General features: G+C 38.7%; 1 protein-coding gene across 1 annotated transcript in view; it reads right to left on the bottom strand.

Moving 5' to 3' along the window:
- The window catches only part of EPB41L4A (erythrocyte membrane protein band 4.1 like 4A), a 257,963-nt gene that overhangs the window by 142,839 nt on the left and 97,644 nt on the right, over positions 1-17,480 (bottom strand). Inside the window, exon 2 of the mRNA XM_065874473.1 lies at positions 11,058-11,162. Coding sequence (XP_065730545.1) covers positions 11,058-11,162 — 105 coding nt within the window. The remainder of the gene's footprint in view (positions 1-11,057; positions 11,163-17,480) is intronic.

The following is a 17,480-nucleotide window of genomic DNA, read 5'->3' as shown; positions in this document are numbered from 1 at the left end:
ACAAGACAAGGATGCCCACTCTCACCACTTCTCTTCAACACTGTAGTGGAAGTTCTAGCTACAGCAATCAGACAAGAAAAAGAAATAAAAGGTATTCAAATTGGTAAGGAATAGGTAAAACTGTCATTATATGCAGATGACAGGATACTAAATATAGAAAACCCTAAAGACTCCACACAAAAACTACTAGAAGCAAAGTAGCAAGATACAAGATTAACATACAGAAATCGGTTGCATTTCTTTACACTAGCAATGAAATATGAGAAAGGGAATGCAAACAAACAATCCCTTTTAAAACTGCAACAATGAAATAAAATACTTAGGAATAAACCTCACCAAGGAGGTGAAAGACTTACATGCTGAGAACTACAAAACATTAATAAAGGAAAGTGAAGGTGATTCAAAGAAACGGAAAGATATCCCATGCTCCTGAATTGGAAGAATTAATATTGTTAAAATGGCCATCCTACCCAAAGCAATCTACAGATATAATATGATCCCTATCAAATTACCTGAGACATTTTTCACAGAACTAGAAAAAATAATCCTAAAATTTATATGGAATCATAAAAGACCCAGAATTGCCAAAGCAATTCTTAGGACAAATAACAGAGCAGTAGGCATAACCCTCCCAGATTATGGACAATACTACAAAGCTACAGTAATCTAAACAGTATGGTACTGGCACAAAAACAGACACATGGATCAATGGAACAGAATAGAGAGCCCAAAAATAAACCCAGACACCTATGGATAGTTAATCTTCGACAAAGGAGGTAAGAATATACAATGGGGAAAAGACAATCTCTTCAGCAAGTGGTGTTGGGAAAGTTGGAGAGCTGCATGTAAATCAATGAAGTTAGAACACACCCTCACACCATACACAAAAATAAACTCAAAATGGCTTAAAGACTTAAACATAAGACATGACACCATAAAACTCCTAGAAGAGAACATAGGTAAAACATTCTCTGACATAAATCATACCAATGTTTTCTTAGGTCAGTCTCCCAAGGCCACAGAAATAAAAGCAAAAATAAACAAAGGGGAACCTGATCAAACTTACAAGCTTCTCTACAGCAAAGGAAACCACAAACAAAATGAAAAGACAACCTACAGACTGGGAGAAAATACTTGCAAATGATGAGACAGACAAGAGCTTAATGTCCAAAATATACAAACAGCTCATACAACACAATAACAAAAAAACAAACAACCCAACTGAAAAATGGGCAAAAGGTCTAAATAGACATTTCTCCAAAGAAGATATACAGATGGCCAATAGGCATATGAAAAGATGCTCATCATTGCTAACTATTAGAGAAATGCAAATCAAAACTACAATGAGGTACCACCTCACACCAGTCAGAATGGCCATCATTAAAAAGTCTACAAATAACAAGTGCTGGAGAGGATATGGAGAAAAGGGAACCCTCCTACACTGTTGGTGGGATTGTAAATTGGTGTAGCCACTATGGAAGATAGTATGGAGGTTCCTCAAAAAACTAAAAATAGAGTTGCCATATGATCCAGTAGTCCCATTCCTGGGCATATACTCAGACAAAACTATAATTCAAAAAGATACATGCACCCCTATGTTCATAGCAGCACTACTCACAATAGTCACGACATAGAAACAACCTAAATGCCCATCGACAGATGAATGGATAAAGAAGATATGGCATACATAAATATATATATATACACACACATACATACATACACATATATACACACATATGTGTGTATATATATATAATGGAATATTATTCAGCCATAAAAAAGAATGAAACTGCCATTTGCAGCAACATGGATGGACCTAGAGATTATCACACTAAATGAAATAAGTCAGAAAGACAAGTACCATATGATATCACTTATATGTGGAATCTAAACTACAACACAAATGAACACATCTACAAAACAGAAACAGACTCACAGACATAGAGAACAGACTTGTGGTTGCCAAGGAGGAGCAGGGTGGGGGAGGGAAGAATTGGGAGTTTGGGATTAACAGATACAAACCAGTATATATAGGATGAATAAACAACAAGGTCCTACTGTGTAGCACAAGGAACTATATTCAGTACCCTGTGCTAAACCAGAATGGAAAAGAATATATATACGTATGACTGAGTTAATTTGCTGTACAGCAGAAATTAATACAATACTGCAAATCAACTATACTTCATTGAAATTTGTTTAAAAAAACATTGTATTAGTCCAAGACATACAACATAATGACTTGATATATGTATATATTGTGAAATGATCACCACAATTAAGTTTAGTTAACATCCATCACCTCACACAGTCTTTTTTCCTTGTGACGTGAACTTTCAATAACTATTCTCTCAGAAACTTTCAAATATACGAAGAGTATTGTTAACTATAGTCACCATGCTGTACATTACATTCCCAGAACTCATCTCATAACTGGAAGATTTTACCTTTTGACCACCTTCACCCATATCCCCCACCTCCCACTTCTGGAACCACTAATCTGTTATCTGCATCCATGAGTGTGGCTTTTATAGATTCCACATATAAGTGAGATCATACAGTCTTTGCCTTTCTCTGTCTCACTTATTTCACTTATCCTAATGTTCTCAAGATCCATCTACCTTGTTGAAAATGGCAGAATTTCCTTCTTTTTATGGTTAAATAACATTCCATTACTTTATTTATACATACATATATCTCACATCTTTACCCATTCATCCACTGATGACACTTAGGTTGTTTCCATGTCTTGGCTAAAAAATTTTCAATTTGTAATAATTCAACATGACAAATTTCATTTCTCTCTTTGCAATAGGACTTGTATGATCACTTACACACATTTTATCAGTCATTACAGGCACTTGCCAGAAGCTAAAGTTACAGAAAGTGAAATCTCACACTCACACTGCAAAATACAACAAATCGTAATGCAAAGAAGAATACCATTACTCATGGCAGCGCCTGCCTGCTAGTGCTCAATGGATGGGATCATTTTTGCTCAATAATCCTCAGAGCATTGGGGGCGGTGGGGAGGATACAAATATATACACAGTTTTTATTTTTTTTAAGGAAGTTATTTCAGAAAAAAATAGTGCCAGAAGAAGTAGCATTAAGCGTGTGAGCCTATATTCAGTCAGAACATAAGAAAACCATGGACAAAATCATATCAACATTTTTAGGAAAAGGCCGAGGAAAAGTGATCATAAAGAAGATTGAATAGAATAACCAGAAGAAAACTTGAAAAGAGATAAAAAAGGAGAACGTGTTGTCAGAAGAGCAAAATGAGAAGATTTTAAGAACAAGGGTCAATGCAACAACAGAAAGGAAGATAAGGGCTGAAAGTGTCACTTGGATGTAGCATCTAGTGACGACCCTGAGGACCGTTTCAGTGTATGATGGGCATCAAAGCTGAACTGTGAGAAGTTTAAGAATGAATGAGATTTGATGGGGACTTCCCTGGTGGTCCAGAGGGTAAGACTCTGCACTCCCAATGCAGGGGGCCCAGGTTCAATCCCTGGTCGGGGAGCTAGATCCCACATGCATGCCGCAACTAAGAGTTTGCGTGCTGCAACTAAGACCCGGAGCAGCCTAAATAAATAAAAAAAATTTTTTTAAAAAAAGGATGAATTAGATTTGAGAAGTGGAGGTGATGAATTTAGGCAAAGCTTTCTGGAGTTTAGGTGTGACACAGAGGGAGTCAATATGGTAGTAGACAAAGGATCGCATGGGAGTGGGGGAAGGGTGGTTTTAAATGTGAGAGATTTAAACATGCCCAAACCTTGACAGAAGAAAGGGAAGAGAGAGGGAGAGGGCTGAAGATGCAGAAGAAATGAGAGGTGATAAAATCCAGGGGAGAGGCACTGGGGCTCTTCCACTGAGAGGAGAGGGAAGGATGGGTAAGAAGCAACTAAGTGTGTGAGAAGGGTTAAGGAGTTAGGGGGCTTCCATCTGATTTCTTTTATTGTCTTGGTGAAGAAAAGAAGAGTTCACTGGGGAAGAGGACATTCACATGCTGACTGAATCTGTACGCTACCTGTCTCCCTCCTTCTTTGACTTCTGAAGTCATAGGACAGCAGATTCAGCAGGTTGAATGCCATATTCTGAGAAAAGCTCTACCTGGATAGAATCTGCATTTGAAGGAGTAATTTGTAAAGACAACTCAAGTGCTAACATTAAAACGGGATGTGATTATAACCACTGATTTTAAAACCGGAAGTAGTATTGAGATATCACATTTATTCTTATTACTGCTTTCAATATCAACAAAACTAATCTTCAAAAATCTTCAAAGCTGTTTCAGAGTCCAAAGCTTATTTGATTTTCTCTCTTCTTTCCCCCAGGCTGTTTCCTTCTTTCCTCTAGTCCACCTTTTAAAAATATGTATCACCAGCAATATTTTCCTCCATCCTAGTTTCAACAGGAAAGGCCTTCAAAATGTTTAACACCTTATAGTATATGTGTGGTCTCTAATTTGGTCCTACAGCAATCCTGAATGTTGGGTCAGGGAAGGCATTATTCTCAATATTCAGAAAAATGAAGTGACTTGACCATTCTTAGAAACGGACATAGGACTCAGACCTATCTTGAGACTCCAAAGGCAGCTGTCTGTTCTACCACACACACTCCACTTATAATAACTTCTGAACACCCAAAGGCAGCTCATGTTCCTTCCAGCTTCAGAGTAATTTCAAATTCACCCAATTATTAAAGGGAATAGGCCTGTATCATAATTTCAATTCTCTGTCTATCATTAACAGATCTTACCATCCCTCCCTCATAATAAGGAATCTAGATAATCTTGAAGCAGCAACTAATATTACTCACAGACATCTGCAGATACACATGTAGCCCTAATCACAGAAATCCTGAGCATCTGCAGAAGGTTATATGCTATTATTACCCAGGAAAGTAACAGTATCTCAGGTTACCGATGTGGTGACACCAAACAAGAAGGCTCTCAAGCTTCCACTGAGCAAGCAAGATAAAATGCTTCCCACAGTAACCATCTGTATTGGTTTCTTTCTGCTGCTGCAACAAATGACCATAAACTTGGTGGCTTAAAACAACAGAAATTTATTATCGTACAATTCCGAAGGCCAAAAGTCCAAAATGGTCTCAGTAGGTATAACAGACTGAATGTTTGTGTCCGCAGCCGGGAGTTTACATGTTAAAGCCCTAATCCCCGGGCTTCCCTGGTGGCGCAGTGGTTGAGAGTCCGCCTGCCGATGCAGGGGACACGGGTTCGTGCCCCGGTCTGGGAAGATCCCACATGCCGCGGAGCGGCTGGGCCCGTGAGCCATGGCCGCTGAGCCTGCGCGTCCGGAGCCTGTCCTCCGCAACGGGAGAGGCCACAACAGTGAGAGGCCTGCGTAACGCATAAAAAAAAAAAAAAAAAAAAAAAAAAAGCCCTAATCCCAATGTGATGGTATTTGGAGGTAGGGCCTTTGGGAGGTGCTTAGGTCAAGCAGGAATGGGATTAGTGCTCTTGTAAGAACTCTTTTACCATGTGAAGTTACAAGAAGTCAGCTGTCCACAACCTGGAAAAGGACCCTCACCAGAACCCAACCACGCTGGCACCCTGCTTTCAGACTTTCAGCCTCTAGAACTGTCAGAAATCAATGTTGCTTGTTTAAACCACCCAGTCTGTGGTAATTTGTTAAAGCAGCCCAAACCGACTAAGACACTGGGCTTAAAAACCTAAGTGTATACCAAACGTGGGGTAGACAGCTGGTGGGAAGCAGCCGCGTAGCGCAGGGTGATCAGCTCGGTGCTTTGTGACCGCCTGGAGGGGTGGGATAGGGAGGGTGGGAGGGAGGGAGACGAAAGAGGGAGGGGATGTGGGAGCATGTGTATATGTATAACTGATTCACTTTGCTGTAGAGCAGAAACTAACACACCATTGTGGAGCAGCTGTACCCCAATAAAGATGTTAAAAAAAACCCTAAGTGTAGGCAGAGCTGTGCTCCTTCTGGGGGAACCAGGGGAGAACCCTTGCCTTGCCCTTTCCAGCTTCTAGAGGCTACCTGCCATCCTGGCATCAAGGCCTCCTTCCAGCAAACATGACTTTGACCTCTGCATCCAACTGTCACATCTCCTCTGACTCTCCTGCCTCCTTCCAGCAAACATGACTTTGACCTCTGCATCCAACTGTCACATCTCCTCTGACTCTCCTGCCTCCTCTTTCATGTGTAATAACTCATGTAATTATATTGGTCACACCTGGATAATCTCCCCATCACAAGACCCTTAATTTAGTCACATCTGCAAAGTCCCTGTTGACATATAAGGTGACATATTCACAGAGGCTGGGGATTAGGACACTGAGCAGAGAGAGCTGGTACCCATTCAAAGTAAAGACACACCAAGCTAAGCTGCTGGCCACACGCCATAAGGAGAACAGGAAGGTGTTCCCAATGAACGGCCACTCAACTGGTGATAGGCAGGCCTAGAATACACTGGACGCAGCCCACTCTCCCAGCAGTTCTGCTGTTCTAGATTAAGAGTCAGTACTTTAAGAGAATTTTAAATATTTACAGCTAGTAAGTGGCAGGGTCATTCGACAAAGCTGGTGTATTCTTGTAACCCTTATGACAGACGGCCTCACAGACACCTTCCATCACGGCTGGAAATTTTCTGTAAGTTGAACCACAGCCCAGATATAAAAGAGACATACCCCGCACAGACCAGTCTGGATTAAGAACAAACCTGATGACACAGGCCAGAGCAGAACAAAATGGAGGTTCTAGGCCCAGGCTAAGTGCTTTCACTATTGCTGTCTTTAAGGAAAGAAACTGCAAGTACATGAAGCCCACAGTGCATCTTTTTTTTTTTAACATTTTTTTGATGTGGACCATTTTTTTAAAGTCTTTATTGAATTTGTTACAATATTACTTCTGTTTTACGTTTTGGTTTTTCGGCCGCGAGGCATGTGGGATCCCCAACCAGGGATCGAACCCACACCCCCTGCATTGGAAGGCAAAGTCTTAACCACTGGAACGCCAGGGAAGTCTCCCCCATGGTTCATCCTTAAGAGGGTACTTTCTAAAAAAAGCCTGAGGTAATGCAGGCGGCACTGTGTTAATTCAGTCTCAGTAACCGTGTCTTCACAAAAAAACTGTTTTTATTTTCCAGAGATTCTTTTACAGACCCATCCTGAGAAGTGAAGTTAAGAAATTATGATGCCCAGTGTTCCAAATCAAGTCAGCTGTACCTTAGAGAGACATTAGCTTTAGCAAGATTTATTTCTGTCCAGCTGTTACTCTTTACACATACATAACACCTAAATCAATGTGTTTGCTACATGAATTTCCCAGGACTTGGTTCCATGGAATGTACATAAAATCTGTATTTTTTCATTTAATATTCCAGGCAGTAAATTCCTTTTCCTCAGAATTCCTCAGACTACATGAAAAACATAGAAAGCTGCAGAACATGGCCTGCATATATTAGGTATTCATTAAATAACAGCTGAACGACCACATGAGTGCGGCAACACACAAAGGCCTAAATGAGCTCTCTTGTCACAGGTTAATCTGAGAAGTTTGCTTATTGGTAATTACCATTTAACTCTTCTCAACAAACATTAATATGTAAATTGCATAGAGAGTTCTTTTTATTTATTTATTTTTGTCTCTGTTGGGTCTTCGTTGCTGTGCGCGGGCGTTCTCTAGTTGCGGCGAGCAGGGGCCACTCTTCGTTGCAGTGCGCAGGCTTCTCACTTCAGTGTCTTCTCTTGTTGCACAACATGGGCTCTAGGTGCACAGGCTTCAGCAGTTGTGGCTCACAGGCTCAGTAGTTGTGGCTCGCGGGCTCTAGAGCACAGGCTCAGTAGTTGTGGCGCAAGGGCTTAGTTACTCCGTGGCATTTGGGATCTTCCCAGACCAGGGCTCGAACCCATGTCCCCTGCATTGGCAGGCGGATTCTTAACCACTGTGCCACCAGGGAAGCCCAAAAGAGAGTTCTTTAGAGACCAAAGTACGCAAAACCTCTTTATCTTACACACATTCAAGTTGGGATATTATAGTGGTTGAAAAGTCTTGGAGACATGAAGACTGGGTTTGAATTCTGATCTTAATACTTGCTAGTTATGTGACTTTGGAGAAACTGTTTAATCTTTTTAGATTCCGTTTCTTCATCTCTGATGGTAGGATAATAATATTTAACTTGTACAGTTGTCCTGAGCATGTAATGAACACAAGAAAATGTTCAACAGTTCCTGATACATTGATGACAACAATGGTGATGGCTGATACACCTGGATTGAGGCCTCTTGGTTACCCCCATTCTCCAGGACAGACAACAAGCTCCCTGCCATGTGGGGGTCCACATGTCCTAGGGACATATTCATTAGGCATGTTGCATCCTAATTCTCCAGGGTAGCTGCCCATCTTCTCATGCAACACACACTAATTCTCTGAGGTGGGCATAAAGCCCTCCCTAATCCTTCCTTGTCAGCTCTGCAGCCACTGCCAGTCTAACTCAGTTACATCTGCATGCTTATACTTCGACCACATCAGGCTGACTAGCAGTGCTGCAGGCTGCCCAGTCTATTTCCCCACCCCCAGCCAAAGTTCAGGCATGGCCCCAAGGCATGATCCACTGCTGATGGAGGGAGAAGGAGGGAGAGCTTTTCACTGATATAGCCATCTTTTTCCTGGTCATCTTTCTTCCATTTTATCCCCAGCTCCTCATCCCACTATCTCTTTTTATTTGCTTCAAGAGTTGATTTAAGTGGTGCCCATTAGGGCCTCAAAGTCTTCTCTATATAGATCTTAATTACACTAAAGATTGTTACACAGGCATTCCCCATTAAAATAAACTTTCGGGTGCAGAAAGAGTAAAGCAATAAACAAAATCCCATCTAATGGACAGTAATTCAGGCATATTCACAGAAATCATTCCTCTATTTTTAGGACAAGGACTTTTCCCCATGTCCTGTGCTATTCTAACATAGAGTTAGTCTTATTTACCATAAGTAACTATGGGATATAGAGAGTGAACAGGGAAATATGAAGTTAGGTTTACCAACAATCTCCTCAGAAACTTACAGTTGGGGAGGTTGCCCTTCCAGAGTTAAAAAGGCTGCCTGCACTTCTTCCTGAGGGAGATCCCAACTTCTGCCTCAGAACCCAAGAGGAGAAAATCAGGAATGGAATCATGTGTTTCTACCCAGACACACGCTCCCAGCCCTGCAGAAATGAGAGGCCTTGAAGAAATGGTTACCTAAAGTCAGAGTAAACTTTCATGAACTTATTCTCATAGCTTCCTACAATTAAAAGGAAAATAAGAGAATACATTTGAACATACAAAGACTAAGTCACATTTACAAATCACCTTTATTTTATCTGAGTTTACTAGAAAGAAAGAAATTCAGGAGGCAAAAAAATAGTTTTTCATGTGATTTACACATCTGATTTATTTTACCAAATAAAAAGCATGACTTAACAGTTTTCTCCTTCTAATTGTATAATTTATTTTCTCCTAAGACCTGTATCACAAATGCGAACCCTTAGGAATAAATGTAACAGAAAAGAAACTCTGTTCTGAATAAGACCTAGAAAACTTTAAATAAACTACCAATACCAACTGCTAATTCTTTTGCAATGATATGAGCCATGGTTTAAAATTCTCTAGCTTTTCACATCTTTTTCTTTGGAATGTAAAAAAAAAAAGGACAGATAAGGTCTATATAATTTTAGCAAGACAGTCGATCTTTCCAGGCAAGGTCTGACATACTAGATAAGATCAGGAAACTGAATTTCCCTCTGCTAGGAAAAATACGATTTCAAGAATATGAATGTAATGCAAGATATCTTCTACAGCCTTCAATTTAATCTCTCAGTACAGATATACAGTTCTGCTATATTGACTTATGGCCTGTACAAGACAGAATTCAGTGAACTTCTGAGTATGTCTGTTCCCTTTCTTTGCATTACGCGTTAATGACCACTCGCCTTTAGAAAGCAATTCCTTCCTATGGAAAGCTAATCAACACACCCAATCTTTTATTCCTACTTTGTGAAATGCTCATGTGAAACGAAACAGGTTATGGAACAAGCTCAAGAAAAATCACAAGTTACCGCCATCAATAGCATTGGCTTGTCTGCCTCTTCTCATCCTAGCACGTTCTTAGAAACAGGACAGAAGAGGCCCACTTAGACAATCATGCATCTCAATGAACAGACCCCAGACCCAGATGACCCAGTGGACACTGGGACAACTGAGGAAGAACGTATAAAAAATAAAAGATATGTCAAATACGGTATTTTTAAGGTAAGCATATAAGCATTATAAGCATAAATAAGACTGTCTATCTGAGGTTAAGATCTGTCTTAGACTTTTAAACCAAAAGTCACATTAATGAATATACTTTTGTACCTCAAAATCATCACCTCCAACGTCTTTCCTCTGTTCATCACCAAGAGACAGCATTTCAGTCTTACCGAATAGAATCTATACTAACCAATGTAAGTTTCTTAGTACCTCGCTACCATCCAACCAGTCAGGAATTCTTGAGTTAAATCCTCATGAACAAATGACATCCTACACCAAAAATTTGGTTGCCTTTATCACTCTTATTCCATGAAGCTCATGAATGAAAACCCCTACTTATTTTATAATTGCTCGTCCAACTTATAAAACTTAGATCGGCACCTTTTTACATTGTATTTCTTTAAATACTCTTTAACCATTTACTTTCTTAAAAAGCAATAATGCCTATCACTTCAAGAGACTAGCCACTTGGCTCCTAACACACATTAAATGGCTAATTCAGTCCTCCTAACAGCACAAAGGGAAAGTACTCTCTATAATATGGCTGCGAAAAAACAGAAACTATGTAAGCCACCTACAAAGAAATCTGCACACACATAAGCAACGAATCCTACAACTCTACAACTTTTGGCAGAAGTGGAAAAAATACAAAGAAATTAGCAATGGAAAACATGTTTAAGTTTTTCAGTCATTTTCAGTTACAAAAACCTAAAGATCAGGAAAAGCCAGAGATACAGTGAAATTTATACAAGAAAAATTTAATATGAAGTCATTGTACTCACCGTCTGATGGTTTCTGTCACAGTAACGCAGCCCAAAGTAATCTATCTCCACAAGGTTTATGTGACGGAATACGTGCTCAAGGACAACGGAACCTTTCGTTGACTTCTGCAAAAATAATTCACAGTTTTGTTTTATAACAAACACAGTGTATGTTTTTTTTAATAAGGTGCCTTGTCTTTCTCAGTGGGACACAGTCACAGTTCTCATCTTTTATTAGCTTTGCTCACATGGGAACAATTTTATTAGCCCATAGTTCCCTCTTTAAGTTTTGCCTCAATTACGAAGAAAGGGATTTCAGTATTAAATGAATTGCTTTGGAAAACCATTTTTTAATTGTTGTACATTTTACATTAATATAAGGTTCTTTTCTTACAGGACTGTAAAATATCTTTAAGACGAAATTATTATTTTAATAAAGATAACAGTTTATATGAAGTGCATCTAATAAATTCATCAAAAAAACTTACTTTGGTTAAAAATCCCACAGTTCTTTCACTTTAAAAGCAATTTTCACCTACATCATTACTCTCACAACTAATGCAGAAGATACATAAAATTAAAATAATAGCCAAAGCTTTTTAAAATTTTTTCTTATTTTCTTTAGTAAGGTTTTATGTTTTATTTTTTTAATTGAAATATAGTATGCATACAATATTATGTTAGTTTCAAGTGTACTACATAAGGATTTGACATTTGCCTACATTATGAAATGATCACCACAGTAAGTTTAACAACCATCTTTTCCCATACGGTTACTATGATATTATTGACCATATTCCTTGTGCTGTATATTACATCCCAGTGATTATTTATTACATAACTGGAGGTCTGTACCTCAATCCCTTCACCAATTTGGCCCCCTCCCTTTTGGCAACCATCCATTTGTCCTTTGTATCTACAAGTCTGCCTTCATTTTGTCTTATCAGTTTGTTCTGTTTCTAGATTCCACAGGTATTTGTCTTTCCCTGTCTGACTCATCACTCTTAGTATAATACCCTCTAGACCCATCCATTTTGTCACAAATAGCAAGGCTTCTTTTTTTTTTTTTATGGCTGAGCAGTATTCTACTGTGTATATACACACTGCATGTTTATCCATTCATCTATCAATGAACACTTAGGTTGCTTCTACATATTGGCTATTGTAAATAATGATGCAATGAACACTGGAGTGCATATATCTTTTCAAATTAGTGTTTTTGATTTCTTCAGGTAAACCCAGAAGTGAAATTCCTGGATTATATGACAGTTCTACATTTAAATTTTCAAGAAACCCCCATACTGTTGTCCACAGTGGCTGAATCAATTTACATTCCCACCAAAAGTGTACAAGGGTTCCCTTTTCTCCATGTTCTCACAAACATTTGTTATTTGTTGCCTTTTGATGATAGCAATTCTGACAAGTATGAGGTGGTTTCTCACTGTGGTTCTGATTTGCATTTTCCTGATGATTAGTGATATAGCGCATCTTTTCATGTATCTGTTGGCCATCAGTTTGCCTTCTTTGGAAAAATGTCTATTCAGGTCCTCTTCCCATTTTTAAATTGGGATGTTTGTTTTTTTACCATTAGGTTGTATGACTTTTTTGTGTACCTTGGATATTAACCCCTTACTGGATATATTGTTTGCAAATATCTTCTCCAATTCAGTAAGCTGTCTTTTCACTTTTTTGACAGTTTCCTTTCTGTGCAAAAGCTCTTTAGTTTGATGTCGTCCCATTTGTTTATTTTGCTTTTGTTTCCCTTGCCTGAGGAGACAGATCCAAAACATATATAGCTAAGACTGATGTCAAAGGGCCCACTGTTTGTTTTCTTCTAAGAGTTTTATGGTTTCAGGTCTTACATTTATGTCTTTAATCCATTTTGAGTTTATTTTTGTATATGATGTGAGAAAGTAGTCCAGTTTGATTCTTTTGCATGTAGCTGTCCAGTTTTACAAACACTATTTATTGAAGAAGATGTCTTTTCCCCATTGTATATTTTCCTGCCTCCTTTGTCATAGATTAATTGTCCATATAAGTGTGGGTTCAATTCTAGGCTTTCTGTTCTGTTCCATTGATCTATATGTCTGTTTTTGTGCCAGTACCATATTGTTTTGATTACTGTAGCTCTGTAGTATAGCTTGAAACCATGGAATGTGATACCTACAGCTTTGTTCTTCCTTCTCAAGACTGCTTTGGCTATTTGGGGTCTTTTGTGTTTTGATACACATTTTAGAATTATTTGTTCTAGTTCTATGAAAAATTCCACTAGTATTTTGATAGAGATTGTGATGAATCTATAGATTGCCTCGGGGAGTATGGTCATTCTAACCATATTAATTCTTTCAGTATGTAAGTACAGTATATATTTTCTTTTTTAAAAAATTTATTTTTTAATTTATTTTTTGCTGCACTGGGTCTTCATTGCTATATGCAGGCTTTCTCTAGTTGCAGCAAGTGGGGGCTATTCTTCGCTGTGGTGCACGGGCTTCTCATTGCAGTGGCTTCTTTTGTTGCGGAGCAAGGGCTCTATGTGTGCAGGCTTCAGCAGTTGTGGCACGAGGGCTCAGTAGTTGTGGCTCATGGGCTCTAGAGCACAGGCTCAGTAGTGGTGGCACACGGGCTTAGCTGCTCCACAGCATGTGGGATCTTCCCACACCAGGGATTGAACCCATGTCCCCTGCATTGGCAGGTGGATTCTTAACCACTGTGCCACCAGGGAAGTCCCACAGTATATACTTCCATCTATTTGTGTCATCTTCAATTTCTTTCATCAGAGTCTTATAGTTTTCCAAGTACAAGTCTTACTTCCGTGGTTAGATCTATTCCTATTTTACTCTTTTGATATAATTATGAGACTGTTTTCTGTTTCTTAATTTCCCTTTCCAATAGTTCATTGTTAGTGTATAAAACTGCAACAGATTTCTGTATGTTAATTCTGTATCTTGCAACTTTACTGAATTCATTTATTAGTTCTAATAGATTTCTGATGACATCTTTAGGATTTTCTATATACAGTATAATGTCCTCTGCAGATAGTGACAGTTTTATTTCTTCCTTTCCAAACTGGATTCCTTTTATTTCTTTGTCTTATCTAATTGCTGTGGCAAGGACTGTCAATACTATGTTGAATAAAGTGGCAAGAGTGGGCCTCCTTGTCTTGTTCCTGATCTCAGAGGAAATGTTTTTAGCTTTTCACAGCTGAGTATGATGTTGGCTGTAGGTTTGTCATATATGGCCTTTATTTTGTTGAGCTATGTTTCCTACATAACCACTTTGTGAAGTTTTTTTTTTTTAATCATAAATTGAGGTTGAATTTTGTCAAAACCTTTTCCTGCATCTATTGAGATAATTATATAACTTTTATTCTTCAGTCTGTTAATGAGGTATGTTACATTGATTGATGTGCTGATATTGAACCATTCTTGCATCCCTGAGATAAATCCCTCTTGATCATGGTATATGATCTTTTTAATGTATTGTTGAATTTGGTTTGCTAATATTTTATTGATAATTTTTGCATCTATATTCATCAGTGATATTGGCCTCTAATTCTTTTTGCGGGGTCCTTGTCTGGTTTTGTATCAGGATGATGCTACCCTTGTACAAAGAGTTTGGAAGCATTCCATCCTTTGAAATTTTTTGGAATACTTTGAAGAACCATGTTAACTTTTTTTTTAAATTTTATTTATTTGTTTGTTTGTTTTTTGGCTGCTTTGGGTTTTCATTGCTGTGCGTGTGCTTTCTCTAGCTGCGGCGAGCGGGGGCTATTCTTCATTACGGTGCATGGACTTCTCTTTGCAGTGGATTCTCTTGTTGCAGATCACAGGCTCTAGGAGCACGGGCTTCAGTAGTTGTAGCTTGAGGGCTTAGTAGTTGTGGCTTGCAGTCTCTAGAGCACAGGCTCAGTAGTTGTGGCACAGGGGTTTAGTGGCTCCACAGCATGTGGGATCTTCCCAGACCAGGGCTCGAACCCATGTCCCCTGCATTGGCAGGCGGATTCTTAACCACTGTACCACCAGGAAAGCCCTTAACTCTTATTTAAATGTTTGGTAGTATTCACCTGTGAAGCCATCTGGTACTGGACTTTTATTTACTGGGAGTTTTTTTTTAATTACGGATTCAATTTCATTACTGGTGATTGGTCTGTTCATCTTTCAATTTCTCCCTGATTCAGCCTTGAAACATTGCATGTTTCTAGGAACTTACCCATTTCTTCTAAGTTGTCCATTCTATTGGTGTATAATTGTTCACAGTAATCTCTTAGGATCCTTTGTAGCTCTGTGGTGTCAGGTGTAAATTCTCTTTCATCTCTGATTTTATTTATTTGGGCCCTCTCTTTTTTTCTTGATAAGTCTGGCTAACGGTTTGTCAACTTTGTTTATCTTTTCAAAGAACCAGCACTTAGTTTCATTGATCTTTTCTACTGTTTTTTCAGTCTCTATTTCATTTATTTCTACTCTGGTCTTTATGATTTCTTTCCTTAAGAAAGAACTTTGGGCTTTGTTTGTACTTTTTCTAGTTCTTTTAGAAAAGACTGTTTGACATTTTTCTTGTTTTCTGAGGTAGGCTTGTACTGCTATAAACTGCCTTCTTAGAACTACTTATGCTACATCCCATAGATTTTGGATTGTTATGCTTCCATTTTCAATTGTCTCCAGATAATTTTCTCTTTGATTTTTTTCAGTGACTCATTGGTTGTTTAGCAGTATACTGGTTAGCCTACAGGTCTTTGTGTGTTCTGCAGTTTTCTTCTTGTAGTTAGTTTCTAGTCTAACACCAGTGAGGCTGAAAAAGATGTGTGATATGATTTCAATTCTTCTTAACTTCATGGAGACTTGTTTTGTATCCTAGCATGTGATCTATCATGGAGAATGTTCCATGTTCATTTGAAAAGAATGTATTCTGCTGCTTTTGGATGGGATGTTCTAACTGTATCCATTAAGTCTCTCTGATCTAATGTGTTGTTTAAAGCCACTGTTTCCTTACTGATTTTCAGTCTGGATTATCCATCCATTGATGTAACTGGGGTGTTGTTTTCGTTTTGCCTGGGCCCAGTGGCACGTGAGGTCATAACTCCCTAACCAGGGATCGAACTCATGCCCCCTGAAGTGAAAGAGTAGAATCCTAACCACTAGAGCAACAGGGAATTCCCTGAAAGTGGGCTGTGAAAGTCCCCTACTATTAATGTGTTACTGTCAATTTTCCCCTTTATGTTTGTTAATATTTGCTGTATGTATTTAGGTGTACCTATGTTGGGTGCATATATATTTACAATTGTTGTATTTTCTTTATTCTTGAATTGATCCCTTAGCTCATTATATACTGTCTTTCTTTGTCTTGCTACAGTCTTTCTTTTAAAGTACATTTTGCCTGATACAAGTATTGCTACCCACCAGCTGTCTTTTCATTTCCCTCTGCATGGAATACTTTTTTCCATCCTCTTACTTTCAGTCTGTGTGTCTTACATCTCAAGTAAGTCTCTTATAGGCAGCATATACATGGGTCTTGTTCTTTATCCATTCAGTCACACTGTCTTTTGACTGGAGCATTTAAAGTAATTGACAGGTATGTAATTATTGCCATTTTGTTAAGTTTTCTGGTTGTTTTTGTAGTTCTTTTTTCTTCCTTTCTCCTATGATAGATTTTTGGTTTGCAGTTACCATAAGGTTCATATTTAACAACCTATATATACGTGATTATTTTAAGGCGACAATTTCAAGTTTGAAGACATTCTAACATTTTTCTCCCCCGCCCCCACACTGTTTACTGTGTTTGACATCATATTTTATATCTTTTTGTTCTGTATATCTCTTACATACTTCTTGTGGATATAGATAATTTTCTATATCTTCTAGCCTTCCTACTAGCTTTATAAGTGGTTGGTCAACTACCTTTACTTTATGTTTGCCTTTACCAATTAGATTTTTCCTTTCATAATTTTCCTATTTCTATTTATGGTCTTTTTCCTTTCCTGCTTAGAGTAGCCCCTTTAAAACTTCTTACAAAGCTGATTTTGAGGTGCTGAACTCTTTTAGCTTTTCCTTGTCTGTAAAACTCTTTCCCTCTCTTTCAAATCTGAATGATAGGGACTTCCTGCTGGTGCAGTTGTTAAGAATCCGCCTGCCAATGAAGGGGACACGGGTTCAAGCATTGGTATGGGAAGATCCCACATGCTACAGAGAAAGTAAGCCCATGTGCCACAACTACTGAGCCTAGGCTCTAGAGCCGACGCGCCACAATTAGTGAAGCCAACTCACCTAGAGCCCATGCTCTGCAACGCCAGAAGCCACAGCAATGAGAAGCCCACGCACCACAACAAAAGTAGCCACCACTCGCCGCAATTAGAGAAAGCCCACACTCAGCAAGGAAGACTTAACGCAGCCAAAAATAAAAAATAAATACATTTATTTTTTTAAAAATCTGGATTAGGGGATTGGTTCA

Source organism: Phocoena phocoena, chromosome 3, assembly GCF_963924675.1.
Source record: "Phocoena phocoena chromosome 3, mPhoPho1.1, whole genome shotgun sequence".
Taxonomy (NCBI): domain Eukaryota; kingdom Metazoa; phylum Chordata; class Mammalia; order Artiodactyla; family Phocoenidae; genus Phocoena; species Phocoena phocoena.
The sequence above is the reverse complement of the archived record's forward strand: the minus strand, read 5'-3'. Positions and strand labels throughout refer to the sequence as shown.